We start from the raw sequence: 16,262 nt of genomic DNA, 5'->3' as shown, positions 1-16,262 counted from the left end.
TATTTTATTAGATCTAATAACATTCAATAACTACCGAATAATCAAAGGAAAAAAAAACCCTCCATTAAAAACAAAGATTTTTACATTTCAAGTACAATGATATAATTTAATTGTTTGAAAATCAAACTATTAACTGAAGCTTTTTTTTTTTGTCAATGGTAATAAAGTAATTATACTATACAAAATATACATACATACATACATATACATACATACATATATATATATATATATATATATATATATATATATATATAAACAATTTAACTCTATTATAATAACCGATTGAGTCTCATGATGGAAAAAAAAAAAATAATCTTTGAAAACAAAACCAACTCATTTTACCGATCAAGAGCATAATTATAGTTTCAATAACACACAAAAATTTATTTGAAATTATGATAGTAATAATGATTTAAAATATTTTATTTAAATTTTTAGTAACGATAATAGTTTAAAATATTTTTTTTTATAAATATATTAAAAATTTATTAGAACATTAAAACAACCAGAAAATATAAAAATATTTATTTTAAACAAAAAAAAATCAAAATTTCAGCTACTCTCAAATCTTTTAACTTTTATTATAATTATAATGTTAGTCCCTTGATTTTAGTTCCAAGTAATTGGATACCATGCCCTGACCGGAAGATAACACTTGACTGCCAAATAATAAACAAAACCAATTTTAAAAAAATAAATAGATAATAATAAACAAAACCAAAATTTTAAAAATAAATAAATAAACAAAGGAACGAGACCCGGATTGAATATCAAGAAGTGGAAATCATGTATGAAGCAATGGTGAATAACTAGGGCATTTGGGATCAAGATTATTATCGATACAAATAACATGGACTGAAATTAAGCTTTACTATCTCCTCCTCCGCCGTCTCAGTAGCTGAAATTTTTGTTGGCTGAATGGCTGACGGACTCCGGGTAAAGCCAGATACACGGCAAATGCAATGACAACGAAGGCCACGGACAGCGGGAGTATATACAAGCAGGGAGGTGTTCCAAAGCTCACATAACCAAAAAATGTAGAAGAATATGGAACATATTAATCATCTACTGCTACCTAATCTTCTCAACCATTTATAGCCATCTCCATTATCACATCATTCCAGTAGTCAATAGGCCCCGGTAAACACCAATGTAAGCAATCATTCTGAACTTTCGCATTTTTGTCCTGCTCGAATGGATGAAACTGCCTGTATGGACCCGGATGGCCATCCGGCCTTGATAACAAGAGATTTGTGAAATCGAGGAGTTTAAGATTTACCCCATTTTCAGCAGCTTTCGCGGATGCCTTCTCAAACTCGGCTAATTCAACAGTGCGCAAAATCTTGTTCAGGTCTTTAAGCTCAATCTCGCCTTCTTTAGCTGGTGTTGTTTTCGTACAGTTCCCTCCATTGTGCCATTCTCCATTCTCAAAATGATCCGGTGTTGATGTCCTGAAAAAGATCAATCCCTTGTGTTTGGATGTTGCGATGAAGTTCATTGCATACCTAAGGGCTTTCTCATAAGCAAAGACAAATCCCTTCTCTGTCAAGTTCTTTCCAGGACATATATGGCAGCCCACCACTGTGTCATTCTCATGGTAGATAGCAGCTTTAAGGAACCATTTTCCAGTAGAGATTATCATGTAATCCAAGCCCTGGTAGAGATTTGTCCAGTTCGTGTCAAGTTTGTCAAGCTGCAACTGAACTTCAGATGTCGAAACACCATCATTATCTTCAAAGATGGCAGCTTTTACAAGGAAAGGAGACCAGATGTTTGATATGGTAAAGTTGTAAGAAGGAAAGTACCATCTTTTTGATTTGTACTCCTCGTCATGGTAAACTTCAACTGCTTGCTCCACCTGCAGGATCATATAGTTAAATCTAGTAAGTTTTTTCCCTTCGCCTATTTATGATCACCATAAGCACCAGAAGAAATGGTACACTTGTGGTACCCTCATTAAACAGCAGTTAACGTAGCTTAGCATGCACTAATTAGCAGGAGGAACATTTTAGGTGACAATAATAACTGAAAAAATGCAGCATCATGTCTCACAAGAGTGCAGGGCCAGTGGTGGAGGCACTGAGTATCACAAGATTTCATAGTAGAAATGTTCGTGGAGCATAAATGTGCTGAGATGACTGGAGAAAGCTAGAAGTGATTCAGGAAAATGAGGATTCAAGTACCGGCATATTGTGACAGAACACTCCTAGTAGCTTTTGCACATTTCTAACTAAGAAATCAATTCTGATTAACCTTCACCTTGAAAACATGACGAATCATATTTGTCACAGCAATTTGCAAAAGCATTATAACAACACTGCTGGTATAAAAAAAAAAAAAAAACCTAACACGAAGCAGAGTAAATAAATTATGCATGTCATGAGCTGGGAAAACAACCTCGTGAACTAAAAAACAAAGCGCTCAGCTCCTTATGATTTGTCCAGTGAAGTACTAAAATAATCTTGTTAAATTTACTAAACAAACCAGAATCCAGTAGTCACAGAGCATAATGAATATGCATCTTCAAACCAAAAGGAGCAAAAAAAAAAGGTACACTGCACAAAGGACCTGCAGAGACACTATAATGATGACAAAATGCTTGGTTTGTTTAATGATTTTGTTAGCATTCGTGAAATGATTGAAGATGAAGATGGTGCTCATTTACAGATCAAACAAAAGATAATCTCAGGCAATGAAAATGCAACCAAATATCCAAATACAAAGTTGTAACAGCAGCCCAGTGGAGAGGCCAATAGCAGACACCAAGATCAATGATTTGATGAATTTTTTAGCAAAGGCCACCTACTAACGGAATATTCATGGGAACAAATTACTAGGGAAAAAAAAAGGAACTGAATGTCCATAAAAAATGTCCGAATTGAACCAGTATTAACAGATCTAGGCATCATCTCGCAAACTATAGTATAAACCTTTCATGAGGATTGAAAGCAGAGAGACAGAAAACAGTTTATCTGTGTCAATTCTGCTTCGGTCAGCTACATGTTTGTTCTACTCAATATAAATATCATGGTAGATCGGAAAGGCCCAGCAAGGAAAAATGTAAATGTAGTTCAGTGGTCCAAAGCCAAAATTCAAATTGTTTAAGCAATCCCAAAACTTACAGTTGACAGAATGCATAGCAATGACTGTACATGGTTGCGAGATATTGAATCACCAATCAATGCCCATCTTTTGTTCCTCATCACCTCAAGAAACCTTAGAGCATTAAATGGAGGTAACTGGCAGTCTCGCGGATTCCACCTCCAGAATAGATAGCCAGAATCTGTTCGTCCATTCCTCATGCAATTCTGATGACCTTCAATCAAGGAGCAACTGGAATTTGTGTACATTGGTCCCGATGGATTGGGAATCCAATCCCCGGTGAAAAGATCACACTTTCCTGCATTAAGTTCTTTAAAACCAAAGCTCAGTCTCAACAAAATCTGTAAAGAGAGGTTTCATGGAAAGTAAAAGAGCGTTAATCTCCAAAACACATACTAATAGATTCATTTATCGAACATGCAGCTAGAACAATATCCATGAGCGCTCAATTGAACAAAAAAAGAGCAATTAATGATGCAACACTAAACCAAGGCCACCATAAATATTCCAGCATTCAATATAGCAACAACCGAACTGTGACAAAACCCACCAAAAGTTTCAATCTTGCAAATCATGAGAACTATTTATAGCACTTAGATCTCATAGGGCACCCGGAGATGAATACCTTTCTCAAAAGCAAGTCACTTCATTCCCAGCTCATCCAATTTTCATGTACATTGATAGCAAAAGCGGAAAGAGAAAAGATCTCTAAGAGCAAAACAACTCAAACTTGCTAAAAAGATTTACCCTTTTGAGGTGTCTCGTCCTCAGGTTCTTGTAAATCAGAAGATAGAGAATCCTTTGAGGTATTCGCAGAAGAAGTTGGATTTGGGATATCAGCAGCAAGAGGTGGCTTTGGAATATCAACAGTAACGGGTGGTGGTTTTGAGATATCAACAGAAGAAACAGGTTCCTTTGACAATTCAGTGCTTTCAGCAAAGGCTGTTTCTATATTTGGTTCAAAACTTGAGGATTGATAGAAAAGGAGTCTAAATGCAAAACCCAATAAGAGAGTTGCAATTGCTAGCTTAAATATCCAGTTGTTGTACTTGTTAAGAGACTTCAACCTCCAAATCAACTTCATTTTCTTCGCTTCTTCTTCCTTATTTCTTCGAAGCTTTAGTGATGTGAGGTGTCAGACAGTAATAAAAGTGATCAAGAAGAAGAAGACAGTGAAGTGGATCAACTAAAAGCAAGTAACCGACAAGCAATGCTAATTGATGGAAAAGACAAGGATGGTTAGAAAGAAGGAAAAACCAGAAGACGGGGATGTCAGCTGGCAGTTTTTTTTTCTCCTTTTCTTTTCTTTATAATTTCCCATTTTTATTTTTCTCTTAATAAGTTTATTTAGAGAAGACTGCCATGACTCATGGCCTTCCTGTATTTAAGTGATGATATTTTATCTTTGTTTCTTTTTTCAAAAAATACACTTTAATTTTTCCAACTTAAAATAATAATAATAATAATAATAATAATATATGTTTTAAAATAAATAAAGATTTGAATCTCAGATAGAAAGTGATTGCGTAATAATTGTAAATGATTTGTGATTAAAATAGCTAATGATTAGGAAATTGTAGTAGTTAATTGTAGTAGCTAATGATTCCAAAATGTATTGCTGGCAACTTTCATTTTCACTTTAAAGTGTGCCCTTAGCTGCCAGGATTTGTGCCACCGCAAATCATGCAGGCTGATGCTCAAATAACCTAAGCCAGCAGATTCAATGTAATACAAATTAACACCCATTGTTTAAAATTTGAATGTTTGTTTTGTTTAATAATTTTGAATATTTTAGTGTAAATATATTATTTTAATATATTTTCAAATAAAAATTATTTTAAAATATATTTAACTTCGGACTAATATATTCGGTTAGGGTTCCAATCCCCCGTTCCAACTTCTCTATTGGAGTTGAATGGGGGTATTTGTAGCTGAGAAGACGAACGAGAATTATCCACGTGGAATAAATTATTGTGTTAATCCTTGAGTTTTGAATATTATTACAATTACATTTGACCCTTATAGCCCGTTGTCTCGTTCAAACATTTTGATTTTTCTTTACACCGCCAACCAACATGTGTTTAGACGAAACAATAGTCAACAGAGGTCAAGGGATTAAATATAAATTCTTCAAAAAAGAGGACTAAATTATAATAAGATTTAAAATCTAGGGACAGAATAATAATTCATGTATTGTCTTTGAATGCCCCAAAAGTGGACATTTCAGTCCTTCAAAAAAAAAAAAAAAAGTTAAGTGTGCAATTTTTTATCATCTTTCTTTCCCCACGTAAGATTCTAAAATTGTATAATTCAACGTAGTTTTATAATTATGATATATGAATTATTTATGTATCGATATATTTAAGTTTTAACCATTAGAATTTTGACATTTTCTAAAAAATTAAACACACAATGATTCGTCTTTTCCTTGTGTAGATAACAAATATTATCAATACAAAGTTCCGGAAAAAAAAAATGCATGGAAAGTATTTCAACTAAATCGTTTTAATCACAATTTATTTACTTATGTTTATTATAAATTATTTTTTCTTAAATCAGAAAAATCATATGTATTGAGTTTTTTTAAAAAGATGTAAAAGAAAAAAAATTAAGAAATTATTTTTTTAATGATAAATCAACTCATATCATATCAAGGTACTTCAAGTTATTGAAAAGTTTATGATATTACAGAAGTTTACTTCTGTATTATTTTATTCCTTATTACTTTTCAATTAAAACTTTCTTTTAATCAAATTACAAAATAAAATCACATGATAGTATTATGCTAACTAAAATATAAGACCTGTTAATTATTAACAAATACTAAAAAGAATTGACTTTTCACTACAATAATGAACGAAGTAAAATGTCTAATTATTCATGTTTTTTAAAAAATAAATAATAAAAAAAATAAGTATTTAATTTACTATAAAAAAATAAATGAAATAAAACAATAAAGGGAAAAATTGAGAAATAAAATAAATCAAGGAAAGGATAAGAAAACCAAAAAAATAACAATAAAAAAAATAAAGAACAAATTGTATATAAAAATTAAATGAAATAAAATAACAAGGGAATAAATTAAAAAAAAATTAAAAACTCAAGAAAATAAAAAAAAAATAAAAACCAAATTTGATATAAGAATTAAATAAAATAACAAGACACTAAATTAGAAAAATGAAGTAAATCAAAAAAATAATTAAAAAGAATAACAATCAAAAGAATAGATACCAAATATGATAAATGAAAAAAAAACTGAAAAATAGTGAAATTAAAAAATAATTCTAATTTTATAAGTTATTTCAAATAAAAAAAATAAAAACTAAATCTGAAAAAAATAATGGATTTCTTTAAAAAATTAAAGGGTTCAGCATAGAAACCAAAAAGATAGAAAATACATCTCATTTAACATAGCAGTATAACTATAATTTTTTTTAAAATTAAAATATTTTTAACTTCAAATTAATTTTTTTTTATATTTTTAGATTGTGCTAATGTCACAATAAATTTTGTAAAATAAAAAAAAAATATTTTCAAACATAAAACATTTTAAAAAACAATCTCTAAAAAAACAATCCCTAACTAACGTACTCTTAAATATACAACTAATATTATTGTGGTTGCATTGTTTTCAGTTGAAAAATGATGGGCAACCTTGCTCAAAAGACGAAGCCTGCTCAAGTGCCTACGCCCTAATCCCCCTTGTAACCAAACGTTAACTTTTGACCGGAACTCTTCATTCAATGATCATTGAAACCTGTAGGCTTTTCAGAGCAACTGTGGCGCTGCTGACCATTGACAAAAACTACTCGACTTGTCGACAGAGAGGCATCCAACGTTATAAACTACGATGCACAAGAAGATTAGATGAATATACCATGCAGTTCCGTGTAAACATGAAGATGGATTTGACCTTGCATCCATTGCAAGGAGCCAAGAACTGGACACCTAATTAGGAACTCAACAAGACAAAGGCAAATAATACAGGGTTGATGACCTCAGAATCCACAGCTGATCAAGGACCTTAATTACAAAGATTTCTGGGAACCTTCATGCCAAAGCCACGCTTGGCCTTCTCAACTCTGTTCAAAACAGTCAGCAATCAGTACTACATCAATATACATTCAAATTGAGAGCTAGCAAATGCAAACTCTTCCATAGAAGTGGCAAGAAAGCTAACACGTACTAAAAAGAGTGAGCTGCCAAACAAGAAATATTCTTCACTTTCAATATTTCAGGCCATGAACCGTTTGATGGTGATTTTATGCATATAGATCAAGGCAATTAATAAACAAAACAAAGCAGCATCTCCTAAGAGTATATGGAAAAATTTCCTTCAATTTTCATACATAATTTGTGTTGAAATTTTGCTCATATAGATGAACGCAGAAGATTTCCTAATTTGCTCCATCTATTCCTTTTGAGCATTTTCAGGCACATAATCCAAACATAAGCAGCGGTATTCATGATAAAATTCTCCAGATAACCACAATGGCAAGAACCTACGACAAGAAGGGGTTGACAAAGTTGATTGACGTATATAATACAGGCACTTCTTGTGACCAGTTTTAAATTAGACACTTTTTATTTACAAGAATTGCACATTTTGGACCGGATTTTAGGAGTGACATTTTTACTTCCTCGTTGTCTATATGATAAAGCATCATTTATAGTCTGAAATCCATGATTCTAGTAACAGAAAAAACTCATTCCTGGAGGATATTTAAATTTCTACTATATACATAGCTTCCATATGTTCTATAGTCTGAAAACTTGTCGGAACGACATTGTATAAGAATCTTTAGTAAGCAGTCAATGAGTGGAACTTACGTGGGGGCAAGTCTGCCTAGGCCATCAAGCTCTTTGCCAGTGTCCTGGTCAAAAACTCTCCCGGAAATTTCAACGATGTAGGACCTCTCTCTCTCGGTTGGTAGTCTTCTACTGGAAAGCAGGTCAAGATCTTTCTGATGCAGCTCTCTCCCATTAATAAAGACACTAGTGTTTCCAGCAGAGCAATTTTCTGGCATGGGATAATTAAATTCTTCAATGAAAGGCTGCAAAGGAAAAGAGATTCTTTGTCATGCAGAAATATTGAAGTTATCACCAAATAAAATATGTAAACTGAAGATCTCTTGATCTCACAGGAATAATGCCAAGGCAAGGTTCTCCTGTCACGCCCCAGAATCCAGCTCGAACATCATACCTGATAAAGGCACATAAAGGGCAAATGTTAGTAATTTTTAGTATAAAAAAGGCCATCTAATCTCTGATTTACATGCTTTGGGAAGAAGAAAGACATCAAACGGAAACTGCTTGGCCCTATTGCAGAGAAAAGTCTTACATACTATACATGATATTTATCCAGCTACCAATTTGAGATCATAGAGTTGCTGTAACTAAGCAAGCACAGAAAAGAGTAGTACCCTTTCCTTCTTCATTTTATCATGTCTTAGCCCCTCACACTTAATGAGCCATTTTGTAATAGTATGAGGGTAACACGGGTATCTAAGTCCTATACGATACTAATGTTTAGTTTTCATCTATTCAGCACCATTTAAAATTTACGAACACTGCTGCGTGCACAAGTAATGCAACAGACAAGAAGCAAGAGAGTGTGAATACTAACCAGTAATCTCCAGGCTGAATTGGACCAGCGAGCTTTTCAGCCCTTTTGACCATAAAATCCGGAATGGGTTTACCATTAATTATAACATTAAGTTTCTCATTAGGCAGGTGTTGATTAGATCTTGAGAAATCCCTGAAGCTCTTTTTAATGAGACCCAGCAAGAATGGTTCACTCCCCTTGTTGATCTTCAACTGATTTTCTTCATTTCTTACCTCCACAGAGTCTTGAGATACACTAGTGTTTAGGTACTCATTGAAAGAAACCTCCATTTCAGTTGCCACTGAGACATTCACAGAGCTCTGCAGAGAAATGTTCTTCTCAAGCACAACATCCTCCTGCTCTGTCCATCCAAATCTGTTTCCTTGCTCACATTTGTTTTCTGCATGGCTAGATAAGACATCGCCAGAATGCTCTTGGAAAGGTGAGCTTTGAAATGTTGAAGGCACTTCATCTTTTACGGGCAGCTCGGCAGCATAGGAAAAATCTCTCCCAACAGCCATGCTGTCCAGGTTCTCCTCTTCCTTTGAAGAAATAGAAGATGATGAAGCACGGCTCTGCGTTTTTTCACATTTGCTTGTGTTTAGCTTCCGTTCTTCTGATAGTACATCTTTGAAATCTGCTGACTGGAAGTCATACCCATGATCTTCAAAATCATCAGAGCAAGTTGTACCACCAGCATTCAAACAACCATCAGAATTTAATAAGATTTTAGACACCTCATGTGAGGAAATGCCAGCCTCGGCCAACATTTGCTTTTTTTCTGCTGGAACAGAAGTAATAAGCCTCTTGTTTTTTATTTCAAGCAAGATGAATGCTGAGCAGGAACCACATCGCAGTTTTTGCTGGTTCTTCTCCCTCACTTTAAGTTTTCTAGGAAGTTTTAGTAACTCAAAGCAATTACAGCAACTTATAAAGGGAGCACCGCCAGCTATGGAACGGCAAAGCTGTTCGTTTCCCCGGGCTATCACCACCCTCTTCGGACAACTCTGGGGAAAGCCATCCATATCTGATTCAACATCACTTGGCCATCTTACATGTGACTGTGGATCCCGAGGACTCAATGCAGGGGGATTTGCTTGAGGATGGTAAAGCAGTGGCCTATGTGTCACTGCATTGATATGTTGATTGAAATAGAAATCAGTTGAGGCCTCTGGGAACTTTTTATTGCTGAAAGTAGTGGGTGAGGCTTGTGAAGGAATCTGCCAGTTTTTGTTGTAGCAATGAAAACAGGGGCATGCAGGTCCGTGATGTGATCTTCCATATGAATCCGATACCAGAGGTTTGTGACTGAAATCTACATGTTGACCTGCAAAGTGGTCGTGAGGTGGTTGACGCAAGTATTGTTGGGGTGATTGATGGGGACGCATCCTGGGAGTTTGTTGCTGAAATAGATCCTCGTAAGCTGGAATTCCATTTGGAGAACGCTTTGATGGACTGTAAAAGTTCTGTGTATCCATGTCATGACTGTTCATATAAGGAGCAGGTCCATGGCCATAGTACTTGAAATAAGGGGGATTTGCTACATGCTTATCTGGAGTCAAGTGAAGCATCGAACTATTGGAAGTATCCCGATGGTGATAAGGATCAGGAGGAGCTATTGTACTGTACATAGGAATCCTTTCCCTTTGTTTCTCACCCACAGAACCAGATCGGCTGAGTTGCTCTTGCAACTCATCTAACCTCCTAAGAAGCTCAGCTCGATCCTGCTCGAAATAAGCAATTTTGTCAGGGTTGTAGTAATTCTTCACTGGCTGTTTGGATCCATAAGAAGAGGAACCCAAATGATAGTTTGAAGGGCCCTCCTCCGGATAAGCAAAATTTGGAAATTTGCTCTGTTTGACAGACAATCTGTGGTTCCCTCCCCCTAAACCCTCTCTATCCGAACCCCATTGATCCATCACCCTTGTTGGCCTAAAAAACTCAGCAGAACTCTTAGATTGTGATGAAATTTCTCGAATACCTTTCTCTCTACTTGAACTAGCATATTCAGATCTATTCATGTTCATGTCATTATCATCACGGCGAATCCAATTATCAATGGGGTGCTTCATAGGTTTCTCTTTCTCTGCACCACTGTGATAATCCACAGGCTGTTCCTTCACATTTATGTTGCTATTAGCAGCCAAAATATCTTTCTTTTCTGCTTTCAACAAAGGACTTTTAACAAAATTCACATTTGTTTCTTCAAAGGTTCTTGCTTTTCTCCTATTATTGATAATCCCTTCGCTCTCCCTCTCCGTCTCAGATGCATTACCTAAACTACCACCCTCTTTCTCTGACAAACTCTCCAATTTCTCAAAGCCTTCTTCATCCCACCCCATTCCAGACTTCTCCAATATCCCACCATTTACAGTCACTTTCTTCTTTGCTGTATAATAAAGATAAAAAATAACAAATCAAACTCCCTATTTCACCAAAATTACCTGGTAACCCCTTAGTTCCATTAAAAGAAGGTCCCAGAAGGAAAAAAGCTTTAAAAAATTGAAACTTTGAAGCTATTGTTCACAAGTTGGAAAAAAATGGAATTTAAAAATTCGGATTTTCGTTTGATTTCTCAGTAAGCAAACAAAACAACGAGAGAAAACAAACATAACCAAAATCAAGATAGATAAAGGCAGAAGCAAAACTAACCTCGAAGAACAGCACCACAACCACCACACTGATACAAGGAGTAGTCAGGGAGCTCTGGTAAGACATTTCCACACTTTGGACAACGAACTAACCGAACTTTTGCTGACCCTTCACCCATTCTTGAGCCTCAAAAGCTAAATCCAGAAACAAAAACACAACAAACCAAACTCAACCCAGACAAAAAACAAATAATCCAAAACAAGCCTCAAAAAACCTCAAAACAACTTACTTCAAGACAAACAAAAAATCAATATTACGGGATTCTAAGAAAAACAAAAACTTCTATTTTTGAGGTTTATTGTTATCTCTTTTTGTGAGAACTTTGAGGTTTGTATAAAACATGTAACATTTTTCTTCATTTAGAAACAAACATGAAAAAAGACATCATAGAAACTGGGGGGTTTGTTTAAAACCTAAGAATCTGTGGTTCCCAATAAAAGTGAAAGTTTGGAAGGGAGGGAGTAATTTGGACCGATTCCCGACAAGGTTGTTCGTAACTCTTTTTCCCGGGAAAGCAAGGGAAAATGTGAACGAGAAAAAGGTGAAATATGCGGGGTGCTTGCAAAAATTGCTAGTACACGGTATCGTTTTTGACTTTCTTGACTTGTTTAATGTTAAGCTGCTACGACATTAACAGTGCATGCCATCTTACGTCTGAAATAAGTAGCTATTTAATTTAGTGTGAGTTTGTTAATGTTGTGATGAGTTATTTTTTAAATTGTTTTTATTTAAAAAATATATTAAAATAAATTTTTTATATTAATATATAAAAATTACTGAAAATATAAAAAAATGATAATTTAGTTTTCAATAAATTAAATATCAAATGATAATTCGTTTTGACTTGGCTTACGCCGACACTGATAGCCCACGGAGAAGACAAGGTCAAGGTCAAATAATTAACTGGAAACATTTTTTCCCCTTTTCTTCTCTTTCATATTTTATTTTGATATGATTTCAGCACTAAGTCTCTGAACCTTGTGTAAACGCGTGAGGGGTAGTGAGAACATCGATTGCTATTCTTTTTTAACAAATAAAAAGTTTGCAAGGGCTTGCTTGCAAATTAATAAATATTTTAAAATGTGCAAGGAAAATATCGTTTTCTGTAACACTGTTTACATGCAAATTAATCTGGATGGCTATATTGATTTGTTTTTTTTTTTTTATTATTATACCCTTATATACCCAAATTAATGGCCAATCAAAACACAATTATTAATGAAGATTAAGATTTGAAGATAGGGGAATAATATGAAAAAAAAGAACAAAAAAAAATGGTTTTTCTAAATTTGGAGCTAAATGTACACTTTAGTCATCAAACTCTTTAAATTATAAACTTCTAGTTCTAAATAATTTATGAAATTCAATTTTAGTACTAAATTTTATTTTTTTTATTTTTTATTTTTGGTTTGAGAGTAAAAAGAGAAAGTGCTCGGATTCACATGGTAAAGAGAAAAAATCATAGTTAAAACCAATTCTGACCATAAAAACAGGTGATTCTAGTGTTAATGGGTTCCTTTTGATAAGGAAAGTTTACACAAGGTATCCCCCTACCGTGAACTTGCTTGAAATGACATATTCGAACCCATAAACAATTTTTGTTTCGGGTTAATTATAAGTTTTAAGCTAGTTTTTCGAGTTAGAGTCCATTGATCTATGTTTAGAATGTGTTTATGGTGTTTTTGTTTTTTTGTTTTTCACATCAAAATATAGTTAAAAACAAATTTCTATTGGTCCAAAACAAACCATCCTGATTTCCCATAGACTAGAGTTCATCAAAATCCGAGCGATGCATGCAATGCATTGCCTGGTATTTTTTTTCAAAGCATTAAAGAACAAATGACTTGTCATCTACACCTTAAGAAAAAAATTTATAAAATAAAGTCGAAGTGCATGGGTTGCTCAAGAACTTTAGGCTTCCTAGCTGGAAAGACCGGGTTTTTTTTGCTTTTTTGCTTTTCTTTTCAATTATAATTGCATTTTTTATCTTGCATTATTTTTCTCTTTAATCACTTAATATTTTGTTAATTGTTAATTGAGCAACGCTGTTTATTCTGGTTTGAATTTTTTTTTTTATATAGTTACTTTGATATTTTATTCGTTCATGATTTTATAGGTGTCTATTTTAAATAAAAATAAATTGTATACAAAAATTGTTAAGCTCAATTCAGTCCGTAACTCGAGTAATAGATTTGGATTATTAACTTTGGCTAGATAAGGATCAGGCTTGATAATTTTTTTGTTACATAAATAGTTTTCAATTTATTCAATTAGATGTATACATAAACTTCTTTAATTTATTTATAAAAAACATGCTGTAAAAATCTATGTATACATTTTTTTAAGAAAAAAAAAATATTTGACATGTTGCGAAATATGTGTTAAATAATTAATTTATTGTCGAGTCCAGGTAACCATTGATCTAATAAGTTACCATATATATTATACCTGGATTCAGCCATGAGCTAAACCCAAAATATCATGAGTATAAAAAATTTTTAAATTCATTTCCTCTAAGTTTGGTTACATGTCTAATCCAGTTGAACTTATAAATTCATGTTTTGACCTTAAGATTCTATTTTCATATTATTTATATGAATTGTTCATGTTAGGTCATCATCTCCAAATAAAAAAAAGAAAATAAATATATGAATATTTTATTAACCATTATTCAAAAACCAAATAATTTGTTATTTAAATATATAAGATTTTTTAGACATCGTAGAAATTTGATATTTAATGTTAAAGAATATAGTATTTTTTGTGGTTATGTTATGGAAAGAGAATTTCTATGTGATTGCCCTTCTTTCTATACCAATAAATTCTGTTGGACGTAAAAATGATATATTAAAAGAATTTGTTGGGTCTTCCAGTATTAAAAGATTAATTGTTAAAACCCTCCCTTCAAGAGGTTTGAAAAATGCACATTGTACCTCAATAATAAGTTTATAATCAGCTTGAAAGTTTGAATATAAAATTCAAAGTCATGAAAAAATTAAAACTTTTTTTTTTTAACACGGAGCCACCCTGTTGATGTTAGCTAGGGGTGTGCAAAAAAACCGAAAAACCGAGTAAACCGATAAAATCGACAAAAAATTAACCGAAAAAACCGAACCGAATAATAAAACCGAGTAAACCGATTAGATTATATAGAAAAAACCCCGGTTCGGTTCGGTTTTCGGTTTTGCAGTGAAAAAACCGGATAACCGGACCGGACAGAACCGGTTTTAAAAAAAGGAGTCCACTCCGCCCTGATATAAATACAAACTTTTGTTGCACGCCGCGCCCCTCTCTGGCTCTCTTCTCTTTCTCTCCGCTAATTGCCTAATTCAAAGTTTCTAACCCTAGTCCCTAAACTGCGAAGCCGAACAGTAAACTTTCAATCTCTCGCCTCTCGGAGTCTCTCTCGATTCTCTTTCTCTCCTCTCAGTCTCAGCTCTCAGACTCTCACTCTCGGAGTCTCTCTCGATTCTCTTTCTCTCCTCTCAGTCTCAGCTCTCAGACTCTCACTCTCAGTACCACCGGCGACCGACGTTTCCTCAACGGCTCAACCTCTCAAAAGTCAAAACCAGTGAGTTTTAGTTTTTTTTTTCCCCTTTTCTAATTAATTAATTCGGTTAAGGTTATTGTTAATTTTAATACTGTTAAGTGTTAACTGTTAAGCTAATTTTTTTGACGTTTCTTCCTCAGTCTCCAAACTCTCCACTGGATCACGATCAACTCAGTCGGTGACTCGGTGTTTCTTCCTGATCAGCCTCTCAAAACCATTAAAGCAGTGAGTTTTACTTTTTTTTCTCCTTTCTAATTAATTCATACAGCTAAGCTTATTGTTAATTTTAATAAATTTTGTTGGGTGTTAAGCTTATTGTTAGTTTGAATTCTGGTTTAGGTTTAAATTAGAATTTAGAGTAATTTATTCAATGTTGTTTGCTATTTGCTCGAATTCTGGACTATTCAATGTTGTGCGTTTATTCATTGTTGGGTGTTAAGCTTATTCAATGTTGTTTGCTATTTGAATTCTGACTGACTTTTGCCTTCTGGTTTGGGGAATTCTGGACTTATTTAACTATAAATTTCTTATAGTGTTAGTTGAGCTATCATTGACAAAATTGTTTAAAGTATTTTTAGTCTACAGTTAGGCTGCTTTCGGAGCAACTTAAAAAAGAGTTAAGAAGGGAAACAATTATTATTACTCTTAATAATCTGTTTGCATTACTGTTTTAAATTGCTAAGTGGTTTTTAAACATGTCATTCTAAATTAATGCAGACCAACATTTACACCAAGTAGAAATGGAAGCTACTGAGGATTCAGCTTTATGGCGCAGTTTCTTTTCATTTTCAAGCTTAACCTAAAACAGAAATGGAAGAAGCATTTTTTTCAAAGAAGAGGAACAATTTGAAATACCACAAACAGGCAAACAGGGCAAAAGAAGAAGGTACCGACCATGCCATGAGAATTTAAACTTTTAAAGCTGAATTTAAAATATCTTGTTGATTAAAATATAAAACAATATCTTGTTGATTTGAATTTGATTTGGGTAAACTGCTCTTTGAATGGAAGTATTCATTATTATGTTTGCATTTGATTCTGTAAACTAACCAAGTAGTTTGCATTTGGTAATTACAGATGGAAAGCCTTCAAAATCAAAATGTTTCATCCACTGGCGCTACCCCAACATCATCCACTTCCCCATCTTCAAACACTAACCCAACATCAACTACTGTAGGATCCACCACGGATACTAAAGGTAAACAACTTCAAGTCCTTGCATCTAGGAAAAGAAATGTTGATGATAAAAAAAAGTCACAAATTTGGGATCATTTTACAAAACTTGATGGTGATCCTAAAACCCCTAGAGCTGAATGTAATTATTGTGGAAAGGATTATGCATGTCATACT

The 16,262-nt window shown here is 33.6% G+C and overlaps 2 protein-coding genes across 3 annotated transcripts; both read right to left on the bottom strand.

Annotated features, from left to right (window-relative positions):
• Window positions 1-708: 708 nt before the first annotated feature.
• Window positions 709-4,424, bottom strand: LOC118035143 (protein trichome birefringence-like 23). Of its 2 annotated transcripts, none has more exons than XM_035040664.2 (3): window positions 3,853-4,424; window positions 3,126-3,403; window positions 709-1,861 (listed from the first exon to the last, which is right to left on the bottom strand). In XM_035040664.2, exons 1-3 carry the CDS (start codon window positions 4,187-4,189, stop codon window positions 1,088-1,090), a joined length of 1,389 nt encoding a protein of 462 aa, XP_034896555.1. In that variant the 5' UTR covers window positions 4,190-4,424; the 3' UTR covers window positions 709-1,087. The 2 variants fall into 2 exon arrangements, with proteins under 2 accessions (XP_034896555.1, XP_034896545.1); XM_035040654.2 differs by having other exon boundaries at window positions 3,126-3,415; window positions 3,853-4,423.
• Window positions 4,425-6,870: 2,446 nt separating this feature from the next.
• Window positions 6,871-11,990, bottom strand: LOC118035103 (uncharacterized). Its single transcript, XM_035040595.2, has 5 exons — window positions 11,363-11,990; window positions 8,732-11,099; window positions 8,248-8,308; window positions 7,936-8,159; window positions 6,871-7,187 (listed from the first exon to the last, which is right to left on the bottom strand). Exons 1-5 carry the CDS (start codon window positions 11,478-11,480, stop codon window positions 7,130-7,132), a joined length of 2,829 nt encoding a protein of 942 aa, XP_034896486.1. The 5' UTR covers window positions 11,481-11,990; the 3' UTR covers window positions 6,871-7,129.
• Between the last annotated feature and the right edge of the window lie 4,272 nt (window positions 11,991-16,262).

This window comes from Populus alba, chromosome 3, assembly GCF_005239225.2.
Source record: "Populus alba chromosome 3, ASM523922v2, whole genome shotgun sequence".
NCBI lineage: Eukaryota > Viridiplantae > Streptophyta > Magnoliopsida > Malpighiales > Salicaceae > Populus > Populus alba.
This window is presented reverse-complemented; position numbering and strand designations above follow the sequence as displayed.

Excerpts from the sequence above, each read along its gene's own strand:
- LOC118035143 (XM_035040654.2), bottom strand. The coding sequence starts at position 4,189 with ATGAAGTTGATTTGGAGGTTGAAGTCTCTTAACAAGTACAACAACTGG. Across the intron at positions 3,416-3,852 it reads GGACGAGACACCTCAAAAGG|AACTTAATGCAGGAAAGTGT; the intron begins GTAAATCTTTTT and ends TTGGTTTTAAAG. Across the intron at positions 1,862-3,125 it reads TGCTATGCATTCTGTCAACT|GTGGAGCAAGCAGTTGAAGT; the intron begins GTAAGTTTTGGG and ends ATGATCCTGCAG.
- LOC118035103 (XM_035040595.2), bottom strand. The coding sequence starts at position 11,480 with ATGGGTGAAGGGTCAGCAAAAGTTCGGTTAGTTCGTTGTCCAAAGTGT. Across the intron at positions 8,160-8,247 it reads CTTGCCTTGGCATTATTCCT|CCTTTCATTGAAGAATTTAA; the intron begins GTGAGATCAAGA and ends TTTCCTTTGCAG. Across the intron at positions 7,188-7,935 it reads CTAGGCAGACTTGCCCCCAC|AGTTGAGAAGGCCAAGCGTG; the intron begins GTAAGTTCCACT and ends TGTTTTGAACAG.